We start from the raw sequence: 23,352 nt of genomic DNA on the forward strand, positions 1-23,352 counted from the left end.
AGCAGGTTGTACAAAGGGCTTGTTTGTGGTTCTCCATCATGAAATACCCTCCGTCCGACACATTGTTGTGTTAGTGAACTGACACCGATGCACTCATGGGAGGTCGAAAACCTGCTCAGTGCTCTCCCTTAACCCACTATCCAACCTCTACACAGAAAACACACACGCACACACACACACACACACACACACACAGGAAACAAATCAGCAGCCGGCTGTTTGATGGTCTAATTTAAACCAGTGGATATTTTTGAGCCATTTTAATCCCCTGACATCTGTGCATGTGAGTGCGTGTGTGGACACAGGGGCATAATAAAGGAAGTTCCTTTATGCGAGGGATGGATAGTTTTCCTATTTTGCCCGTTAACATGTATTCTAAATATTTAGTTTTCCATTTTACAACAAGGCTAGTCATTGATATGGTTGCCAGGAATGGCTGCACCACCCTTTTGTGAGGACCTCTTGAGCCGCAGTTCACATTTACTGAGGTTTCATCTGCCTCTCCGGGCTCCAAGTAAAGCACACAGTCAGTGTCTATTCACACCTCAACTCAGATCCACCACAGTCATGAAAACATGAAAGAATAGTTGACCCCTTGGTCTTTGACGTCTTACAATTCGCTTCATAGTAAAGTTCCGTCCACACCAACTATAACTATAACAAAAACTACAAATATATCTTTGTAAAAAATCATTTTAACTCAATTGAATGGCGGAGACCACACCATAACTATAACAACAGTGGCGAGCAATATCGTTGAGATCACTTTCAGAGCGTTTTGATGAACAAGTATTGTAACTTATTAAACGCTTGTATGTACGTATGAATAAAATTTGTCTTCAAAAGTCAAAAACTCTCGTAACAGACTTTTGGATTCTCTTTTCCTAATGAACCTATACCCTTCTTGTTTCTCCGCGCAATGTACGGCAGTAACCGGTCCTCAATATACATTTTCTAAGCTGCAGACACAGCTGGAGCAGCCAGCGTACTGGGGCCACTGTTGACGCAACGTTACTGTTCATCAGTGTGGTGTTGATGGCCTGCATCCTCTGTTAGATCGCAGATTCAGACATTTCTGTTGCTGGATTTTTAGATTGCCGCTAATATATGTGTTCAGGTTCGGTGGTAAGGAGAACTGCTTATTAAACCATCAAATCCAGTTTTGCACAGGCTTGATTGGCTTTGCATTTGCGATAATAATTAATGCAGGATACTCAGACATCCATCTGGGAGCACATGTTCAGATCAAACAAACCATTTAAAAGAGTTAAAATTCTCGCCTAGGCCTAATTATCACCTAATAGCTGATGTGAAAACAAACAAGTAATTATTATCTCTTTTGCTTCTATTAGCCCAACCCATGAATGCAGACACCTCTGTGTATGTTAATAAAGGGTTTGTGGTTATGAAAATTGGCCCTGGGTGCTAAATGCTTGTAGATTTAATTTGAATTTGAACTTGATCCTGCCTAACTTCAGAATTTTGGTCTAACATTTGCTGTTGCTGTGTTTAACAGCCCCAAATCCACTGTGTGTGTGCTTGTCTGTGCGTGTGTACGTGTAAATAAAACACATGAGAAAGTATTAGCCAATGAAATGTTTTGAAAATGCATTATTTGTTAGTCACAGACAGGAAACTGTATCCTCTACTGTAAATTCCATTAGCTATTCATCAAACACATACCAGGTTTTTAGGACTGAAGATGTGTCACCTCACGACTGGTTCGTTTGTTTAGCCAACAGCCCGCTACCTAAGCTTATTAAATCAATAGATTAAAAACATGCCTTGCTGGGATGTTAAAGTCTAGAATACAGACATGCACACATAGACACACAAACACGAGCAGCATGGTAAGTTGGCTTATCTTTGATGTATCCCGATTGACAAAGAGACTCCCTCCTATCAAAGGATTACAAATAAACTCCAGTGAAAAGACTGATGCACAAAAGGTGGCCTATGTTCTTTCTGTTTGTTTGTTTGAAATGAAGTCTGTTATGAATTAGTAGTTTGTGTTCCTGCTTTTGATCTAAATGTACCACATGACGCTTTGTCCTTTTTTTATAGTGGAATTTGTCTAAAAATGTCCTCCCACTTTCAGCTTGAATTATAAGAGTAGAGTGTGCTATTGGGCCGTATTCACCATGAAAAGTGGACTGTGCGCTGAATCAGATGGCAGTAGAGGCCAGACCACAAGCAAATTGCCATGCCTTTTAGTCCCATCTTCGATGATGCGGTACTTCCTCAGGCTTTTGTCTCCTGTTTGGGGCACAGCTGTCAGACTAGGTGCTATCCACGCTCCCCTCCCAAAAACCTCAGGCCACGCGCCGCTGCACCCCAAACACTAAATAGGAGCATTAGACACACCATGTTAAGGGCTGCTGGTGTTTGAGCTGTGGCTGTGGGTGCGTGTCTTGTCCCATGGCCAGAGACATGCGCATTATCACAAACACACACTCCCAGCTGCACACCACACTGCAAAGTTATACTCTGCTCTGTTCCCTTCTATAAGACAATAGATTTATTCTTTTGTGTTAAATTTCCCATTGTCCTTTTGCTGGCTTCTGTTTTGTCTGTTGTCCGTTGACCCCGCTCTCTGCTTTTAGTTTCCCCCCGCCCAGCTACGGATCTTCACCGTGAAAATACCCACAAGGCCTATCTACCCATATGTAGTGTTGCAGATTTTGATTATGCGCCACCGGCATCACACCTCAGCAGGGTATATCCAAACACGAAAATTAATTCACAGCTAAATGCTGCTATATGCAGTCCGAGAGGGAGAGGAGAGGAAAAATCAAACACAGGTTTACACTAGTGAACAGCCCCAGAATTAAGAAAGAGAGCCTAAAGGCAGGCAGAGAAGCCAGTGTTCATTAATGTGCAAAGCAAATGGAACAGTTACTTTCCCCCCTCCCTGCCCCTCCAAACAGCACACACACAGGCACACACAAACACAGGCTCACACACTCACACATGGATGCAATGGTCATTTCAATAGAGGGAAGGGCCCTTTGATTGTGCGGAATTTCAATGGACATAAAAAATTGACCTAAATAAAATAGATGTAAAATATTCCTGGAGCAGCTTAAAAATCAAGTTAATGAAAAAGAAGAATAAAATCAGCATAATGAGCTGTAATTGTAAACAGAGCGGAACACTCACAGGAGAGCTACATTGATTAGTCTGAAATGAGAAAGTTTGGGTCAAGCTGCTTGTGTTTATAAAGCAAACTTGTTACCTTAAAGCTTGGGGATGTTGTTCACTTGTGTCCTATTTTCTAGTTCTTTCCTCGTTTTCCAGCTGTTGTAAACCATGACAGTTACAAAGAGAGAAAAAAAAAAACAATTTTCTCAGTTTGATGTGTTTTATCTGGCTGAAGAAGGTATTGATTACGTTTCAGCTGCAGTTATGGCGTCTTTTTAGACTGTCTGTTATGAACTTTAGCATGAAAGTACTTGGGCATGACTTTGTCTCAGAGCAATGCAAATGGAATTGCCCCCCGATGGTTTGGAATGCACCCAGCTGGCCTTTAAAAGGTGATAATTGGAAAATACAGGATGAAGCCACAGTCAAAATGGGGACCTTGTGTTAGACTGTGTTAGCCATAGCGAGGATGGAGGAGAGAGAGAGCAAGAGAGATGTAGGAAGAAAAAAATCATTCATTCATTCATTTCATTTGAAATTTAAATTCAAAAGTTTTGTGCAAAACGCAAAGTATCCAAGCTGTACAAACTGTCCTATACATGTGCAAGAGGGATAAGAAATAGTTTTCAATCCAGACAGAGGGCCTTGGTCATAAACAAACTCAACTGCAAATTGTCACAGTATACATTCCTGCTTCACTTCGCCTTCTTTCAAGTTCAGGTTTATTTATGAGATCCTTTAAAGACAAAACGAGTCTTTAGAGGGTCATATCCTTGCTGTGTACTGACAAATTATAAACACATAAAACACCATCTTTAAAAAAAACTTACAGAACAAAAACTTTTATTTGAATAGAACTATTCAGTGTCAGCAAGTCTACAAGTTTTCATACTGGTTCAATTTGTGTATGATTTAATACCACCCTGTTTTATTCTATTTAAGTTATAATCCTCCTGTGGTTATTGGTGGTACAGTGTGTTTTTCAATGATGTAGGTCTCTTAGTTCCCTTCAAAATAGGCTGTGTATTGGCAGAAATCTTGCAATACCATATATATCAAAATATAGGGGTTATGCTTCAATATATTGAAGTACTGCAAGCAAGGATATATTGCAATTTTAAAAAAGTCTAATTTTAGGAAAAACAGTCAAAGTATAATGAACAGACCACCGTATTGATACAATCTGAGTTTAAAATGCTTTACTTTTTTATGCAGCCAGAATTATTTATCACAATCCCTGCAACATACAACATCATAGCCCCCCAGTTTACGTTTACACTGCTATCTAGCGGTCTGGGCTTCAAACGCAAACATCAATAGTGTTTTTAAGAATTCAGACAATATTGCAAAAGAAAATATTGCATTACTAAAGTGTATCAATATAGACTGACCACTAGGGGCATCAAACATGTCCTAAGCAGCCACTCTTTTAATAATGCAACCAAAGAAGAGCAACTTGTGTATCTGTTTACAGCAAACAACCTGTGGGTCGAGGAGTCATTACGTAATATTTGTGCATGCACCAGCTTTTGTTCTCACTTTTCTGTGAATCTCTTGTGCGTGGGTATACAAGTAGAGCGCCGGAAAGGCAGACTTTGCCAGTAACAATTAAAACACACTAGAGTGACAATTACAGAACACAAATATATTGAATTGCTGTTCCTGAAAAAAAATGCTTGCCATAAATAGTATCAAAAATAGGGTTCAATATAATGAAAATCTTACAGATTATAACTTTTATCACATCATGGCAACCTGTGGGAAGATGACGGCTGACTAAATGCTGTGACTGGAAAATTCTTTCTACTGAGGGAAAGCTAAAATGCACGTCCCTACTAATTTATAAAATCTGACACAGCATTCTTTTACTTCTCGGGAAGGAAGTGTAGTGGGGAGGCCAGGAGGCTTATACAGGAGCTCTTCCCTTTACAAGGCAACATTCAAAGCATTTTTTTCACTCCTCTCCTTGTGTTAGCCTAACCTAGTGTAAGCCTGTGCATCCGGTCTCCATTACTGTGTTCTCTTCCGAGAGACTGTGACAGTGATAAGGCTCTTTTGAAGTTCAGCTTTACTACAGGACCTCTAGAGAGGGACAAAGCCAGCGGCCAGCTGCTAAACTGGAGAGAAAACTCAGCCAGTTATCTTTTTACTTTTCTGGGCTTCAAGTTTCGGTTTTAGTCCACATATCTAGTCAGAGATTTTATGTTCTGGATATCTTTACCACATGATTCCGAAATTCTCCCTTTATTTGCAATCGGATAAGAATCAACACATTTTGTGTGTATTTTGTGTGAAAATTCCAATACATTTAAAAAAAAAAACCCACTTTGGTCATTAGGCAATGCTCCAGTCAAAACAGTCTGCACCATGTCAGCCGTCATGCCCTGTGTCAGTCAGCAGACATTTCCAACAACAATATGCCAACACCCATTCTGCACTCTGTTCAGGGAACTTTTTACTAACTCCAAGTGGAATCTTCCTAATGACTTCCTGTATCTGATGCCTACTATTGCAGTTTGACTGTACTACTGACTTTTGACCATGACGCATTGCATTTCTGCTGTGTTCATGAATAACCATGGAGAATGTCAGTGGCAACGCTCCGGCTCAGCTCAGTGCCCTATCGTACAGGAACCCTCAATCAGAGTGCATTTGATTCTTAAATCCCCCTTTCCGTTACAGATAAATACTCACATCATTGAGTTCTTAACTGTACTCCATAGGACATACATTATCACACTCATACGCACTATTTTTTAATCATGGTATTTATTTGAATTACTTTTGACTTTCTACTTTCCTGTAATTTGGCATCATTAAAGGAAAACTACGTAACAGGTTGGCTAATCCAGGGGCTAATGTATGTGTTCAGTAAGTCTCTACAACTGAGGTGGCGAGTGTAAAGTTAGAATGACCCATTAGTCTGAAATGACCACAATTATGAGATGATAATAATATAAATAATAATAAATAAATAAAATAATTTGGCAGTGTAGATTTGTGTTAGCTAAAGGTGCAATTATTATATATAATGGGCAGAACTTCTGGGACTGTAAAGTAAAGCCAACACTGTGTCTTAAACCTACATTCAGTGAAAAGGCCAGCAGGGGGAGCTCCATTGGATTTCGCTAGTTTGAAGTCTTCTTAAAAACATTATGATGTACATTTAGTAAATGATGGTCCAATTTAGAATAGAATTGATGAAAAAGCTGTTTTTGCTTTTGGGACAAACTCAGATAAAACTGTCAAACCAAGCAGTGCTGATCAAACACGAAGCAAGATTCTGTTACTGCGTGGACTATGACTTACGTAAAATCATTTCAGAAACATGTTTTAGTGTACTGTTTAGCTGTAATACGAGATTGTGTGTGATCGCCATTGTTTGCAGCCAATGAGAGCAGCTAACCTCGCAGTACCTCACCTTCGCTGGCTCCGTCAAACTGTCATGGCGATGACCATAACGCCTAACTCAAGGCTTTAAAACAGTGGAAAAAACCTGTATTTGACAGGGTGAAAAGGATCTGCAATAGTTTCACGCAACAAGAACCTTAATTTGTGTCATTGCTAACCCCTGTTTTTACCCTACTTTTTCATTTCAATATGGCTAGTGTGAAAAAGGTCAATTACATTCTCTTAATCACCTATATCTTTTCATTATTGTCATGTGGAAGTCGCTGCTCTGACTTTTCATAAGAATGAATACATTAAATCCAGTAAAGTTACCCTTTTTTGTTTGTTGCAACCATTTTTAAATATATTCCCTTGAACTTGTGTGAACGGCATCAACTATTTAGACATAGGTCAAACCTGAGCTCCACATTCCGGGTTACTAGCGTAGAAACTTTACTCCTGTGCAACTGTTGCAGCATCTGTGCTAACATTATACCAACAGTTAATTCTTCTCTTCTTGTAAGCTTCTGTTCTCTCCACTAAAACCCCTTGATTGCCATGCGAGTCACAATATATTGGGTGCTTTGACACATGATTTCAGTCTGGTCCTGGAATGTGTTTATGCCAAACAAATTGAAAATGTGACATTGAGTTTCCATGGTCCTCCCAGTAAGGGAAGGAAGGGGCACTGGTTATTACCCACCCCCACCCACACCACACCCTTAATGGAGAAATAGGCCATGGTAGGGTCCTGCTCTTTCCTTGTCACTTTCCACATTGCGGTTGGTTCGGTGTTTATGTTTCTGGATGTTTCATCTACTGACACACCATCATTAGGACTGCTACATCAGGCTTTGCAGCCAGTATGACAGTGTAACACCCTCAGTTCACCATTAGACAAACATTTGTCAACCTTTTATCTCTTTCCAGAGCTATAAAAATGTAGTGTGGAAAACAAAAGTGTTGCCATGTTGTGTAACTGTATACTTAAAGTTCTAGGATTGGTTCATGTCGAAATAAAAAACAGCTTATATTAACTTCTGTGAGAAGTTAACAGCTACTGCTCTACACACAACACATGTTCAAGCATCTTTGTAATAGATAAGAGTTCTGTTTATGTTTGAGAGGCCTAGAAGACAATGCAAACACCTAACGCAGTGTTATTACAGTAATTCTATGATCGGTATGGCTCACTAAAGTAATCTAGGCCTTTGTGTGGCTCATGTTTTGAGAAGAGTCATGGATCCATTCACAACAGAGGCAAACTGGAAAAAAAACACTTTCTGTTGATGTGAGTGGGTCAGCTCATGTTATCTGACCCAGGTCTGTACCCCAGTGCTGCATAGTTTTGGTATGTGTGCCAGTGCCATTACATTAATGGCTTTTGTGTTTGATTGCATTTGTTAACAGATGACCTAAAGCAATCAAATACATCTTACATTTGGAGAATCTCAGTCTTTTGACTGGTGGGTTGGATTTATCCTCCAGCTAGTCTTTAACTCTAAACTTTGCTTTTCTCAGCTGCAACACCTCTCGTCCCCTGGGACACATCCAAGCCCTTCAGATTGTCATGTGGAAGCCCTGTCACACTGTGAAGACTCGGGGCAGTTTGTTTGAAAGTTGCATTGACATGGCATTTTTGCAAATGACTATAATCAGATTTTGGCACAAAGAGGCAGGTGCCATGGGGTTTTTAATCTTACAATCAAATTTTATATCAACTTTTTGTCAGCTGTCATGCATTAATGTACTGTATTTGTAACATGCATTAACAATTCTGGCCCTATGAAATACTAGAACACCATAAATGAAGGCAGCGTTTGTGGGGCTCTGACTCATCAGTTGCTGTGTTGCGGTGAAAGCCGGTACAAGAATTCTCTCCATGTGGTGCACAACACCCGCAGCACACAGAGCTCTGACAATCTGACAATCCCAGCTTCCTATTTGCATCACAGCTTTTGCTACAGGAAATGTGTTGTTGATTTAATGATGTGTTGGTGTGTAGGCCTGTTGTTTTGGAGACGTTTTGCTGTATTTATTCCCCAAGGTATTTGACTTAATAGAGCCATAGCAAAGTTAGATGTGAGGATTAAACTTGGATACAACCAACTTAACATGAGTTCATAATTTTAACTACTTTTGTCAGGACATTTTGTGGCATAGACTAAGTGCAAACATACAGTGCCAACATTTTATATGTGTGTAAAAGACGAATTAGAAGGGAATAAGGATAGGGATAGAGAATGCAGAATGTGTAGGCATATGTCAATCATGTAAGGTCCCATGAACCGACTAGAGGGGCTTTCAGCTTACAATCCTTTTTATGTGGGGTGTTGGGAGGGGCTGTGGGCTGCTATGGGGGGTTGTGGCCTATATAATACTTCCATGGTTTTGGCAGTCAGATTTTCAAGAAACTTCCTGGTGTGTCAGGATCAATCGGGCCTAAGCCAGTCTTAATTAAAGGCTTGGGGCTGGGCAGAAGTCGAGGGCAAAAGGCATCCCTGTTGGTTAAAAGAATGAAGCGTCTGTCATTACAACACTATAGGGAGCATCAGCTTTATTACTTAAAATTCCTCGTCTTACCGTTCAATAATGATACACAAAATGGTTTAAGTATATCGTTGTTATCCCCAATAGAAATTAGGGTTAGGGGAAACAAGCAGCACAATGGTAGTAATTTAAAAAAATGTAAAACATTTTTAGCCCACATAGATATTATTCTGACAAACTGTAGCTCACTAAAATTGACAATTAGAGCAGATTTTATGCATTCAGTGAGCAGGCAGGGTTGATCTGGAGCACTCGACCATGCAAGAAGAGTAAAGCTCCTTTCTTTTGTGAGCTCTACTTGCAGTATTTTTTAAGCATAGTTGAGTATTGCCATTTTGAAGTCCTTCCTTCTTTATAGTCATTTTATCTCACTGTTTGTTAAATAGTACAATGGTACAACAAATTACCAAAACTAAAGCTTAAAAGTAAATTGCAGAAAATGAGTGAGTTTTCAATGGTCTCGGCCACTGAAGCAGTGGTTTCCCAAGTTTAAAAGAGATGCAATTGTAAAGCAGATGCAGTTATCATTTTCAACCACTTGGGGGCACAGGCAACTTACAGGGAAGAGATGAGCCGTGAGCTGGGGTGTGAATGTTGTGTGTGTGTGTGTGTGTATGAAGGTGGGGGGGGCTCCATTAATTAAATGGAATATGATCCAAAAGACTTTGTGCTCACTCATGACACATAACATCCCACAAGAGAGGAAATAAGACAAATGCCACAGATGTCCATTTTTCTCTGTCCTGTTTTTCTCTGGTAGTCGTTTCCCTCCAAATCCAAACGTCAGACAGACAGCGCCTTAGTATGTTTTGGTCTCCTGAGTGGATCTTTCCAGTACACCCATCTGTCAGACTTTTTTCTGAGGTCCAAGGAGGGGTACGGGGGCGTATTTGTGTCTGGGCTTGGGCGGGTGGATGGGTGGGGGCAAGAGATCAGACGCAGTACATATCACATCGTAGGCCAAATATCTTAATAGTCTGATGTACCATCTGATCTACTGTCCCAGTCATATCCATATCCAGGGCTCATCCAGACACACCCCAGCCCAGATTGTCCCATCTAGTGCGAGTTAAAAGACGTTTTTTTTTGTAGCTTGTTCATGCAACCATGCCTGTCTGTCCCCAGCTCTTTCTCTTCTTCAATGCATCTGCTTTATCCTTTATCAACCCCCCTTCATTCTCATCCACCCTCTCTGCCCATTAATTTGTCTTCCGCTCTTGAGGACCCTTGACACCTGTAGAGTCAACTAGGCATTGTCTCCTCTGTTTCAATTCCAATTGAGCTTATTTATGTGCAATGCAAGCGTCCTCCACTTGGGCAAATACTCTTCATTGCATCCTGTTTAGATGCTCTTCCACGACAGTCAGCTTTGAGGGAGTATCAGCCGTTGTGTTAGATAATTAACACTGACACCCTGCAGCAACATCATCTATTATGTAAATGTAAGGCTGTACTGTTTGTGAGCAGTGAGAAGTGTTCTCACCTGCAGAACTAATACTGTTAATGCATTCATATCATGGAGGGTTATGTAACTGTGCTAGCTGAGATGGAAAGTGCAGCCACCTTGCCAGTCTTAATGCATTCAGGCTCCACAGCGTCAGATGGCCCCAGTGATCCAGGGGGCTCAAGATGGCAATGCTGTTTTACAGTCCGGATATGTGTGTCTGTCCACAGGCCAGAATGTGTGTGTGTGTGTGTGTGTGTGTGTGTGCGCGCGCGCGTGCACTACAGTGTTTGTTAGATTAGGCACGGATGTGTGTATCCATATGGTTCAGTGGCGACACATTTGAATCGTTCTGGCCTTGTGCCAAATGTATGTAATAGACATTGTGTGTGTGTGTGTGTGTGTGTCACTGAACCCTTCCTAGCCTTGTGTGTGTTTTTGATATGGAATCTATATCCAAGTAGGCCTATTTAGGTCATGTGACCTGTGTATGGTCATGTGACTATATGATCAGAGTGTCAAGCAGCCAGAATGGGTAAGGGTGAATTAATTAACCCATGAGTGTCAAGGGAAGATGCATGCTTCGACTCTGCTCTGCCATTGGTTGAGAGGCTGCTTATAAGTAAACACCAATCAATCCTCCTTGGCTCCCTGTCTCTCTTCCTCTCTTTCTCCCTCTGCTGCCATTACAGACAGTGTGACATGAGTTGTGGAGAAAGCTCCCCTCCTCTCCTCCGCCTCTTTTCTCCCATACACTGCAATCCTGACACCAAAAACCGCCCCTCAGAGAACAAGTGTCAGCCTCAGAATAGAGCGTGCAGTCATCCCCCCCTCCTCCCCCTCTGGATAACATGTTAGAGAGTGCTAATGTTGATTGAGGTGACAATTAACTATACAATGATCACAGTGATGACGCTTGTACTGCTGCCTTGCGGCCTTGCAAAAGAGATAAGAAGCTGATCTTAACATGACTGGGAGTGCGCAAATGACAGATAAGCACATAAAGGGACAGTTACTTTTTGGTGGACATAGTGTAAGCTTGCCTACCAGATGTTCTGCAAGCTTAATATGCTGCATATTTGACTTGCTAATGTAAGCAGTCTATTTATAGTTTATGTTAAAGCTTTGAAACCCTAATAGAGGCCACATCATTGTATATTTATGGTGATGATTACTTATCATACATGTCAAAATGAATCTCGGAGTTAAAGAACCGGGCTGAATTTACATTTGAGGCAAGTCGGTGGGGGAAAAAAACCACGAGTTGCGTTGGAAGAATAGAGACTTGCTGTATTTGTACCATGGACTGGTAAACACACAAGTGCACACATTCACTGCCGCTGGTGCTTCTGCTGCCGACTTCTCTGCCAGGCACCCTGAAAAACGGGAAATGTTTTGGAGACACAACCTGAGATATTGACCACCTCTCAGCCCCCACTGTCAGGTTGTGAAATGACCCAAAGATATTTGCATGAAATAAATGAGAATCTCTCTCACGTCCAGCCCTGCCTTGGCCAAAGGTTTACTGTCGCAGATGCATGCTCCATCTGGCCCTGCTCTCCACATCTCCGGTCTTTAACTGTTCAGATACACCATCATGGTCTGTGCTTGATTATGGATGATATTTGTTAGAAGACCCAAATTATAATCTTTTAACTTCAGCATCTTATGTACCATATATTCAGATCCATTAGGATAAATTATGTAACAGAACATACCAATGTTTGTAAATCTGAGCTATCATAGCATTTCCAAACAAAGTCATGCCTCTTTGTTTTTCCTGCTTTGGATTTCGAGAAATACAAGGTTGAAAGGGTCAAGTGGTCCTCTACCCTGAGCAAACATGGACATGGTGACAGCCGTTGGGACAACAAACCTCCACGAGAACCAGGCTGTCCTGCCAACATTCTCCCCGCCTCTCCACTACCAGCACGACCCCCCTCACCCCTCAGCCCAGGGCTGTGATCCTGCATAGCCAGCATAATGAAGCCATATAAGCCTGTTATTTGCTGCTTTATGGCTTGTTTTATGAAGGTGAGCTGACAAGCAGCTCCCAGAATGGTTCCTGTCACTTTAACAGACAGCATTACCAAGAGAAAAGGAGCGTTGGGGAGGGAGGGCAGGGCAAGCTGGAGAATGGGCCGGGGCCTTTATGTTAGCCCTGCCAGGGCTTTGATGGGTAGAGGTCTGGCTGCAGGCTATCACTGGTACATTTTACGTCTTCCGCCTTTTGTCAGGGGGACATTATTGACGTTTGACCTATGTTCTTATTCCCACCTCCTCTTCACTAATCAATTACCGCATCGATCCATTAATCAGACAGGGTGATGGCCAGTGAAAGGGCCCGTGGGTATGTGTGAAGAATTGTGGGATAGGCCTCAGGCTATCGTGGAGGAGGGCCTTCACCTGTGGAGTGCACTGTTCAGCATTTGGCTCACAACAAGTAGCCCGAGCCCTTACTTTAGAGGTATCTGTAGTTTTTTTTTTTTTATTCACAAGAAAAGGCATTTTTCTCCATTCGTGTGTGTATTTATGTGAAAAATGATTTATTAATGTAAACAAAATGACAGCGATTTCTTAAATCGCCGTCTTTTCACACAAATCCCTCTCCTGGGTGCATGGAACTTCATGGATGGATTTTAAATTAAGCCTATTCATCTATTTAAGGTATCACACACACACACACACACACAAACACATAGCTGCGAGTGTGCGCTTCCTCATACTGAAAAAAAACAACAAATGTATAATGTTAAAACAAACAAACAAAATAAAACACAGTTAGCCTAGAAGCCAACAGTGTGAATATCGGCAGGAAGTGTTCTTATTAACGAAGTGTTATTTAGTATGACTTCTGAAACATTGGCGCAAATATCAGCAATCATTACGCTGTGTCCCTAAAAACAAGGGTTCTTTTTGAATGAGGGCAGAGAGTTTTTATCCGTCTGACTGTTTCCATGGAGGTTAGGCAGTAGCATAATTGTGTTTAGGACACAAACAGAAACAGATCAGACACACAGACAGCCAACAGATCAAAACGGAAGCTGCGGGAGCGGAACCCACTACGCTTTGATTAGGTTTGGTTTGGTTTCGGTTTGGTGTGTGCAGACTAAAGCCATCACCCCAGTCCGTCTCTGCCCTTGCCAAGTTGTTTGCCAAAACAGGCAAAGATTTGGGAAAGAAAGTTAGAGAGAGAAAAGCTGTGGGCTGTTATAGTCCACCCCCCTCAGGCTGGCCAGGGCCAGTCGACAGTCACCCAGCTCTTGTGGGTTTAGTGAATTGAGAAGACACTTCTTGTGTGGATTTTTCAATTCTTCAACATGTCATTTGGCCGGGAGTGCTATTGTCCCCTGCCCCTTTTCTCCCTGCTCCTTCTGCTGAGACGAGTCGTGTCATCCCCTCGTGATCAGCACTTTTGTTGCCTTTGTTTTTGGCCCTACCTCAGAAGTCCATCTTGTCTTTTATGTCCCTGCCTTTCATGCATAAGGGAACAGTTGTGGCCTGTTGTGGGGCTGTTCCACTGCATTTCCACCAGTGGGGTTTCCTTTCATTCTCTTCAAAGTACTACAATGGGCCTCTGAAGGCCTGAATGGCCAATGCAGAGTGCACAATCCTACAGAGCCCGCTCATTTTGTTTTGCCAGAGTCAATAAAAATGCTAAGTTAAAAGCTAACCCCCTTATGCCCTCCTCGAAGGGAGCGACTTGCTTGACCTTTTTAAGCTCCCCTCTCAATTAACTTTTAATGATAAATTCATTGATTTTTTTCTTTTACTGTTGTCTAAAGTAAATTGTTCTCCACCAATAAAATGTTGCATTTTATTATTAATCTGTTAAAATTAATTTAGCCTATACTGTATATATAGCATGAGCTGTGCGTAAAATGGATTTATCAAGTTGTCTGTGACAGACGGACAGAGAGAGAAACATAGCTGGACAACTAGTTAAAACATCAGCTTTTAACTCTTGCAAATGATAGCTCTGATGTCCTTTACATTCTGACTTTTCCTTGTCCCGAGACCTAGATAAAGACATCTCCGTTCTTCTAAGGAGGAGTGGGATTTAACTAGTTTTATGTTAAGGGATGAGAAAAGAAAAAAAAAAAGTCTGCTGTCGTCTCCAGGCATTACGGCAGAGGCCTTGCATAAAAGCATTGTGTGCCGATTTGTGAGCTGGGAGAAAGCCGGGGACTTTGAGAAGGATTACAGGTAGGCAGACATTGGCTGCTGAAGATAACCGCCATGACTTCATCCTCATTGTGTAGATTAAGGCATAAAACCCAAAGTAATGAGACCGGAAAAGGGGAGAGGACAAGGATAGGAGGAGGAGTAAGGGGTGTTGTTGATGGTGAGGGACATTGTCACTGGAATTAGCTTTTTAAAGTGAGAAGAGGAAGATGTGGTTCCAGTGATGATATAATCTGAGGAAGTCAGATAATAAAAAAAAAAAAAAAGGATGCTCCAATCTCTGCCCCAAACATGACATGCTGAATTTGGTTAAATGGCTGAAGATGTAGGTTAGCGTAGGGTAAATCATGATCTCTACTATATGTAGGAGCAGGGTATTTCATTTTTAGGATGGCAGTGGAACAGATTTACAGGCATGTGTTGCTATTGAGGGTAACAAGGTGGAAATTGAATGTGTGGTGGTGTTTCAGTGTGCAGGATTTAGTGGTATCTAGCAGTTTAGTTACAGATTGCAACACCCTCACTTCACTCTTCTTTTCTAAGCGCGAAGGAGAAACTATGGTGGCTGTGAAACGCACAAAAAAACACTAACGGCCCTATCTGGAGCCAGTGTTCTGGGCCATTGTAGAAACATGGTGGACTTCATGGAAGGCGACTTGCAGCATCTGTAGGTATAAAAGTTTAATTCTAAGGTATCAAAAACATAACAATTTATATATTTAGATAATTATACACTAATGAAAACCTATGAATATTATATTCTATTTCTGCCAATAGATCCTCCTAGATGTTACACACTGAGCCTTAAAATCAATTGTTTGTTAGATAATAAAATACTCCAGTACAGTCAATTCATTCATCATCAACAAAATGGTAGGTCTAGTATGCTTTTGTCTGCGAGACAAGCCCCCCAGTAAACTCTCCAGCCCCCAGCAGATCTAATCTGGAGGGGAACGGATTGCTCATCCCAAACTCCAAATTGCTGGAGGGCAAGCAAAGAAAGCAGGGGGCAGAAAAGAGAAAAAGTAAAAGACAAGTGTTTGATTCTTTCCTTTCCTTGTCTTTGGTGTCTCTGGTTAATTTTTCAGCATTTCTCAGCCATCCAATTGTGTCTTCAGACCTGAGGCAGTGTGAAAAAAAATAAACCACACACACATACAGCATCATGCTGGGAGGAGGGCCGTGTGTGGGGAATGCTTCAGCTCTCTTTTTCATTCTAAAAAACAAAAAAAGTGTCAGACGGGCAGGTGGACACGAAGCTAGGTAAATATTGATGACTTTTTGACCATTTTATTTCCCACCCGCAGACAGCTTTCTGCAGATGGAGAGTCTGTTTATGCTTCAAGAACATCGATTTCCTCCCTACTCTTTATTCATCTTTATTTTCACCAAATTTAATCTGGAATCTTAAGCACCACAGACCTCAAAATGTAGTTTGCATATTAAGAAGTAGCTGATTATCGTGGGGTAGAAACACAGATCTTTAATTTTGTGCATTTTAGACACAGCTTCTGCCTGCACCACCATGCTGGAGATAATTGTGGAAATCTACATATTGAGAGGGAGGCTGTCGTCAGGGTCTGTTTTGGAGTGGGCCTCTTGTTATCTGCTATAATTCATGTGGTAGGATGAATATTACCACCTGAATTAGGCTATTATGCTGCCAGGTGGAGGCCAGTCGAGTTACAGGAAATAGTGATCATCACGTCATGATAATGAAGCAATTACTACAGGCTGTTCATAATACAATATTGACTGCCAGATTGCAATCAACAGTGGCTAGATATTTTTTCATAGATCTTATGTCAAGTTGAATATTTATTAAGATACTCTTCCTACCTGTTTCTATGGGACAGGGTGTGATATGCTGCAGCTGAAGAGGACCAGTATGTTATGTATTGTCCTGCCGATAACATTACATTGCAAACTCAACAAATAAAAAACAGTAACTTATCATATAATGAGCAATAAAACATGAAATGGACATCTTCATATTCCTCATATTACAAACAAAGCCTTTTGTCCTCAGGGAGATCATTAAACTTGCCCTTTCTCTAACTCTACGGTTCTACCCCCATTTGTTGAACATGGAATGATATTTTCTGAGTGCCCTGAATGTTCCACTGTAACCCGTTTAAAAAAAAAAAAAAAAAGATTCATAAATAAATATTTCATCTCATTAAATGAGAGATTTTTCTACAAAATGTCCAAGAAGTCCTCCAAATTCAACAACAAAATACATAATGTAACGGACCCAACTCTGGTGCAGTTCCTTTTAATTGTGTGCTGTCCCTACAAAAATAAAGAATTCAAATGAAGAAATAAATCATGCAAATATAACAGCTCAGACAATCAGTTTTGTGATGTAAAAATTCTCTTGTGTTAAAATAAGTACTTGGTTTAAACAACTTCCTTTAGGTTAAATTACAACTTTGTTAAGTTTAGGGGAACTTAACTTGATTAAGGTTAAGGAACGACCACAGTCATAGTTAAAAAAGCCAGCATCACCCATGGATGAGTCTCAGGTTTCATTAGCCCATCTAAGGCTTTGTTGCTCTAACGTCACTTGACTTTTATTTTCCTTTTCTTCCGACCGACAAGAGTCATAATTACGAGGACAGCTGGAGGGTTTTATCAATTGAACGTAAGAAAATGACATTCTTCGGCATTTGTTTAAATAATACTGTTGTTTTTCTTGGGAGGACAGACTCAAAAGGTCACAGTTAAAGACATTTTGTGTGAGCCGCTGTTCAGGTAAAGTCTTTTTCAAAGGCCCGATCATCTCACTTGCATGTCGGATGTTCCAACACTGTATTACTACTGATGGCCAAAACTGGTGTAAACTTTTGAACCCCTACAGATAAGGGAATAGCTCTTTGATAAACTTTGTTACATTTTACATGTTTATGGAACCCCCAAAATGTGAAATCCTAGATCCTTACCTAGTTTGACATTTCTTGGTGATACACCATTGCCAGTTCCTTTGAGAAATATTGGACCTCCACCTGTCTGGATTACATGACAGGGGATTTTATAGATAAGGAGATGAAACTTGGTGAAAAACAGGAGCTGAATAATGCGAAAGTACACATCAGTGACATAGCTGTCTGAGAGTGGGGAAGATGTGTAGTTCAAGGATGTGTGGTTCAAGGTGGATTTATTGTAGTTACCAACTTACAGTGAGTGTCAGATCATCAGAGGCTATTCTGTTGGATTGAAGATCAGTTGGTAGTTCTATACAAGGGAAATGCTTTGTCGAAGACACGCTCTGGTGTTGGAGACAGACCCAAATCTGCATGAAAAGAGCTGCTCAGTCAGCCTGGAGAAGTGTTATAGTGGGGAGTAAAATAAGTCTGAAAGTTTATTATTTATTTTATTTTTTAGTTTATTATTGACTATAATTACTTGTTAGACAGCAGGTCCAAATGTGACATACTGTAGTGTGGGTCTGCAGAATTACTATGTATCAACTATGTACGTGCCTCAGGAAGGCCCATGTCTAGTCTACCACAGAGCTCACCACCCTCTCACCACATTCCACCCCTCTGTTCTCCCCTCGTTCTCCCCTCATCCTCCCCCATTAGTGCTATTGGGCCTGGGTCTACTGCTGCCTCTCTGCTAATGAGAACCAGTCCCATCCAGCACCATATAAACCCACTAACACACACTTACCTCTGATCTCAGACCAGTAAATGTAGTCACTGTGGCCTGGTCCCACCACTTTACAGCTGCTAATTTAGCCACACAGCCCTGTGTTATCATAACCTTTCATGTAAAAAAGAAAGGAAAAGAGGGGAGAGGAAAAGAAATTGGTAACATAGGTGCATATGGTACTTTGGGGACTGTTAAATATATAGAACACAAGAATATAGTGATCTAATAATGGGAAAATGTCCACCAGATGTGGGATGGTGTAAATACAAATATCCAGATTGCGTGTAGTACATGGAAGTGATGATTTGATGACGCCGCCTACTGTACATCCCCATTGGTTACAGCCCTGCTCGAATCTGTCTGTGATGTTTGTGGCTGCCTGACTTACAAGTAGCTGTTTTGTGTTTTTATTGGAAAATATTAAGTTTAGTATTAATGCAAGAACAGCACCAGATTTGACAAGTTTAAAGTACATCAATTAAATTGCAAATAAACTGCTAATATTACTTGGTCACATTTTTGTTATATTGACTAGACATACCGTATACACCACCTCAATGGCGGTGATTGTTGATTGTCCCAACAGATTATGAGGGAAAATTAGGTGTACAGGTGATGGAAAATATTCATATGATTCTGTGTAAAAACAAACTTTTAATTGATTTAGGTGTATATTACTTACCTTTTCTTTCCTTTGTTTTCCATCCATACCATCCAGGGGACAGAACGGCTCTAAGGTTTTTCATGTTTCCTAGCTTTCAGTGGAGCACAGCAATATGTGGCTTTGTGGATCCAAGATGACAAACTCGTTCCAGTGGAGTGTTTGACTTTTTTTTCCGTTTACTTAAGAAGAATAACGTACAGCTCTGTAACTGTAATAATTTGGCAAATGATTGATAAAAGGAAAGAAATGCCTTGCAAAAACAGATAGGAATTGTGGGCTCTGTACAGAAAGTTGTTGACATGCTGGAAAGAAATGGTTTCTCCAAAGACACCACAGCTCAACAGTAGTTCATAGTTAATCAGAGCAGTACTACATCACTAAGGCAAGACCACCTTTCTGAGACGATGCCATTAGGTTGTTTCAAGTCTCAGCGTTGGTGATCCACGTAATTACAAAGCGTACAGTCCGACAGAACTGTTTTCCTTTTTAATAGAGGGTGATGTATGTAAGCACTCCCTTCTTTCATGTAAAGGAAACAGAAACCCCACACATATAATTATACCATGAGTCGACGGAAAAATAGTTTGCACATGTTTTGTCACTTTTATAAACAAAAGAGCCGAAGATTCTCTTAAATGTGACAATTGGCTGCTCACATGTGATAGTAAATTGACTATGTTTGGGTTGTGGACTGTTGGTTGGACAAAACAAGACTTTGAAGACATCACCTTGGGTTCTAGTAGGGCTAGTAAAAAAACAAAAAAACAACAAATTCTTTTTACTCAGATTTTATGCAGATGGTGGTGTAGTGTGTTCTTCATACTATGACAGTTTCCTAAAATTAGATATAAAAAACAAAATCGTTCCAGACATAATGATATAGATGTATATCGCAATATATATCATAACCCCTGTATCATGATCCGTATAGTATTTCCAATACACAGCCCTAGGCTCTAGGCAATTATTTTCTGACATATTAGTTGCAGCCCATATGGGACTCCTCTCTGCTACATTCTGTTGTCATGGTCATCTTTTCTGACATTGTTTTATATTTTTAAATATGTTTTGCTAGACTTTTGCCCCTTGCAGTTATGTCCATGCCTGGGTGCGATTACCTGCCTTATCATCTTGCAAGCTATGAAAGAGCAGAACTAGGTAGCACAGTAGAATTAAGGGGGGAAAGAAATGCTGATTTGCTCTTTGCTATTGACCTCTGCTTCTAGTGTCTTGTCTCTAGCCAACATCAAGGCTCCTCCACTCCTTTTCCCGTTCTCAGTTTTCTTCCGTCATAATGAAACCTACACTTTAATTACAGCCATCATTTTTTTGCACTTCACTTATATTATAATATATTTGCCTTTTAAGTAGGCACTTAGTATGGCTTTTAACATTTCCCCCTGAGCAGTATGCATAGAATAGACTGATTTCATTTAGGTCTCAACAGCCCCCTCTTGCCCCCTACCACTCAGCACTCCCACCTCCATCCTCTTACCGACTATTTTCCTGTCTAATTTTGCTGTTTGCTTTTTTGTCCTCTCTTCCCTATCAATTTGGGTCCTGCAGCCTTTTGTCCCTGAAATAACTGTGAGCTCCACCTACTTTCATTGGTCCACAATTTGCATGGTGGTGTGCCATAGTCCTCCCTCCAACCTTTGCCATATTTTTCTCCCGAAGCCTTTTGTGAATACTGTTCCCAGTTCGAAATAGGCTCTATGTACCTGGAAGCACTAAAGTACTGGAAGCAACCTGAATTGGTTTTAACTGCCTGCTACGACCGCAACGTCTCAGTGCAGATTAGGCCTGAATGGGACTGGAGGGCATGTGGAAGCGTAGTTGACAGGATTAAGTGGCTATTGAAGTGACTTTAGCTTCTTTTTTTATAGAGCAATTGACAAGAAAAGAGAATAATTCAGCCCCCTCCTTCCTCTCTTTCTCTTGTCTTCCTTAGGCAAAGAAGAACACTATCTACAAATAGGATCCCTTGAAGGGTTTCGGATACCCAGTGAGACTTAGTGAGAATATGTTTCTTGCTGTAATTAGATAGATCTGATCTTAAACATTTAGCTATTCATCAGGGCCAATTGTTTGCCAAAGATTGCGATTATTGGTGTGCACTGTTGTGTGGGTGTGAATCTTTGACACATGTGAGTGTGCATGTAGAGGTGGGAGACATGATGATGAGCATGTCAACAACTGGTTTACTAGTATTTTATTGTCTGGCAGTCCCAGTAAATAATTTTTATGTTGTTAGGATGGAAAACATGAATAACTTGACTCCTTTTGGCGCAGCACGCAGTCACTCATTCAATACTGCCTCAAAGATTTAATTAATTTAAAAATAAAATGGCCACCAAAACCAGCTTGTTGTATGTTTTTCTAAACTTGTAAGAAGCATCACCTGAAGAGCAAAGACACTGCAGAGAGAAGCACCAAAATTGAAAAGGTAATGTAATGTGTATGCTGTAAAGAGGTACCCAATACTGTGAGGCTTTACTCAGAGAGGGGTTGTTTTAAACACACTTGAATAAACCAGTTTTTTTTTATTAGTTGACCTTCCTAATGAAAACCCTGGCAACAGCATTTATAATACTGCACTGTACTTCCCCTTTAATGTTTCAATTTATTTCATGTGTGAGTGAAAGCTGTGGTCCGATTCAGTACCAGTGCTAAAAATACAATAGTAAGCTCAGAAGACAGTGTTAAATACTTCATTACTATTTTACTTATGTTCAATGAATATTGCAATGCAGCCATCTCAGTAGCATCTTAAAATGTCTGTACTTGAATCATATTTATCCATTCAGTCATTGTGTAACTAATAAAGCAGAATCATTTATAAACTATGTTTTCCACCTAATATTTATAGTAACTATAAAGGTACAGACCTTTTTAAAACATTAACTACAAAAACAGAGCTACACTGAGTTTTCCAAACTCACATTTTTTCATGACTCAGCTCCAAACACACACTACTGACACCCCTACTCATTCACTTTCTGCCCTGCCTAGATATTCAATAGTGTGGCAACATTAGCATATGAGTGGCTCAGTGTTTGGGTGAGTTTGTTCTCAACAAAGAGAGCCAAAGCACAGGTCAACGTCTCTTGTCCACTTCAATGGACTGCTGAAGGGCAAACAGCACTCCCAAAATGAAACGTTTCCAAACTTTCGCTCCAGTCTGGAGGAAAAGGCCTCCTTCTGGATCTTCATGTTTAACTGTAGATATTATGAAGATGAATGCAGCAACAACCTTTAATTATTCATTGCCCTTAGCCCTGTATTGATGCTGTGTGTGCTCATGTAAGTAATGTATGCACCAAAGACATGTATTTGTGCATTCCTGCTACTACTGTCTGAGTGTTGTGTACGTTTATAAAGTGTACACAAATGCATGTATATGCCTGTGTGCCACCGTGTGCTTATGTATGTATATATTTGTGTTGACAGGGAGAGCGGTTGGCTCCTGCCCGCAGCCTGGCAGTTGTGTACCGAAGCATGGCGTCATCACCATCACTCTGCAGGCCCCTCGCTGCGCTACATACCCCGCAGGGCGGTTCTCTACTGCCCTGGCAATGATGAGCGAAAATTGAGGAAACTAGCCTCGCTGGATGTCGACTGCGCCGTCTTGGACTGCGAGGACGGTGTAGCCCTCAGCAAAAAGGTACACAAATACACAGATGCACATGTATAAATGAAAGGCAGCTTCATATGAGCAGGTCAGCAAGGAGCACACAAACACACACGCACAGCTGTGGGATCCTGAATGATTTTAATTCTGTCTCCCTCCTTCAGACAGGTGCTTGGTCTTAATCACTGAAAGGAAAACTACCTAAGGGAGATGTTTAAAACAAGCACATTTCACCCTATTATGATGGTATAAAGGCAGTGGTGCCCCCCTATCAGAGTCCTTTAAAACAAGGTGACCATGTCCCACTGGGTGAGCAGCGGGAAAGCACCAGATGCAGCAGGTTAAAAGCATTCTCTTCCCGCCCACACGACCTCCTCATTGGCCCTTCTGAACTGCCCATGAAATTGTGATTGGAGAGTGGGATAAAGAAGAGGCCCGGGTAAAAAGTTAACTAACAAAGGTTTTTAAGTCATGATAATAAAGATGATTGATATGGCTGGAGGCTGTTCCTGTAGTAGACAAAGACAATTAGATGATGGCCTGTGTGACTGACAGGCTAAAACTGTGACCCTTGCGATGGAGTTGGTGGATGTCAGAGCTTCTGTCTTTATTATGTGTTAGAGGGGGAAATGTGGAGAGGAATGCAGCAGTGACGCAGCCATTCAGGCTTGAGGAGAACTCAGACCCTGGACT

The 23,352-nt window shown here is 41.0% G+C and overlaps 1 protein-coding gene across 1 annotated transcript in view; it reads left to right on the forward strand.

Moving 5' to 3' along the window:
- Nucleotides 1-23,352, forward strand: part of clybl (citrate lyase beta like) — a gene marked incomplete at its 3' end in the record, with an annotated part of 53,091 nt that overhangs the window by 10,155 nt on the left and 19,584 nt on the right. Inside the window, 1 exon segment of the mRNA XM_035677306.1 lies at nucleotides 22,479-22,692. Coding sequence (XP_035533199.1) covers nucleotides 22,479-22,692 — 214 coding nt within the window.

Source organism: Morone saxatilis, unplaced genomic scaffold (assembly GCF_004916995.1).
Source record: "Morone saxatilis isolate NCDOM2014 unplaced genomic scaffold, NCSU_SB_2.0 Contig5, whole genome shotgun sequence".
Taxonomy (NCBI): domain Eukaryota; kingdom Metazoa; phylum Chordata; class Actinopteri; family Moronidae; genus Morone; species Morone saxatilis.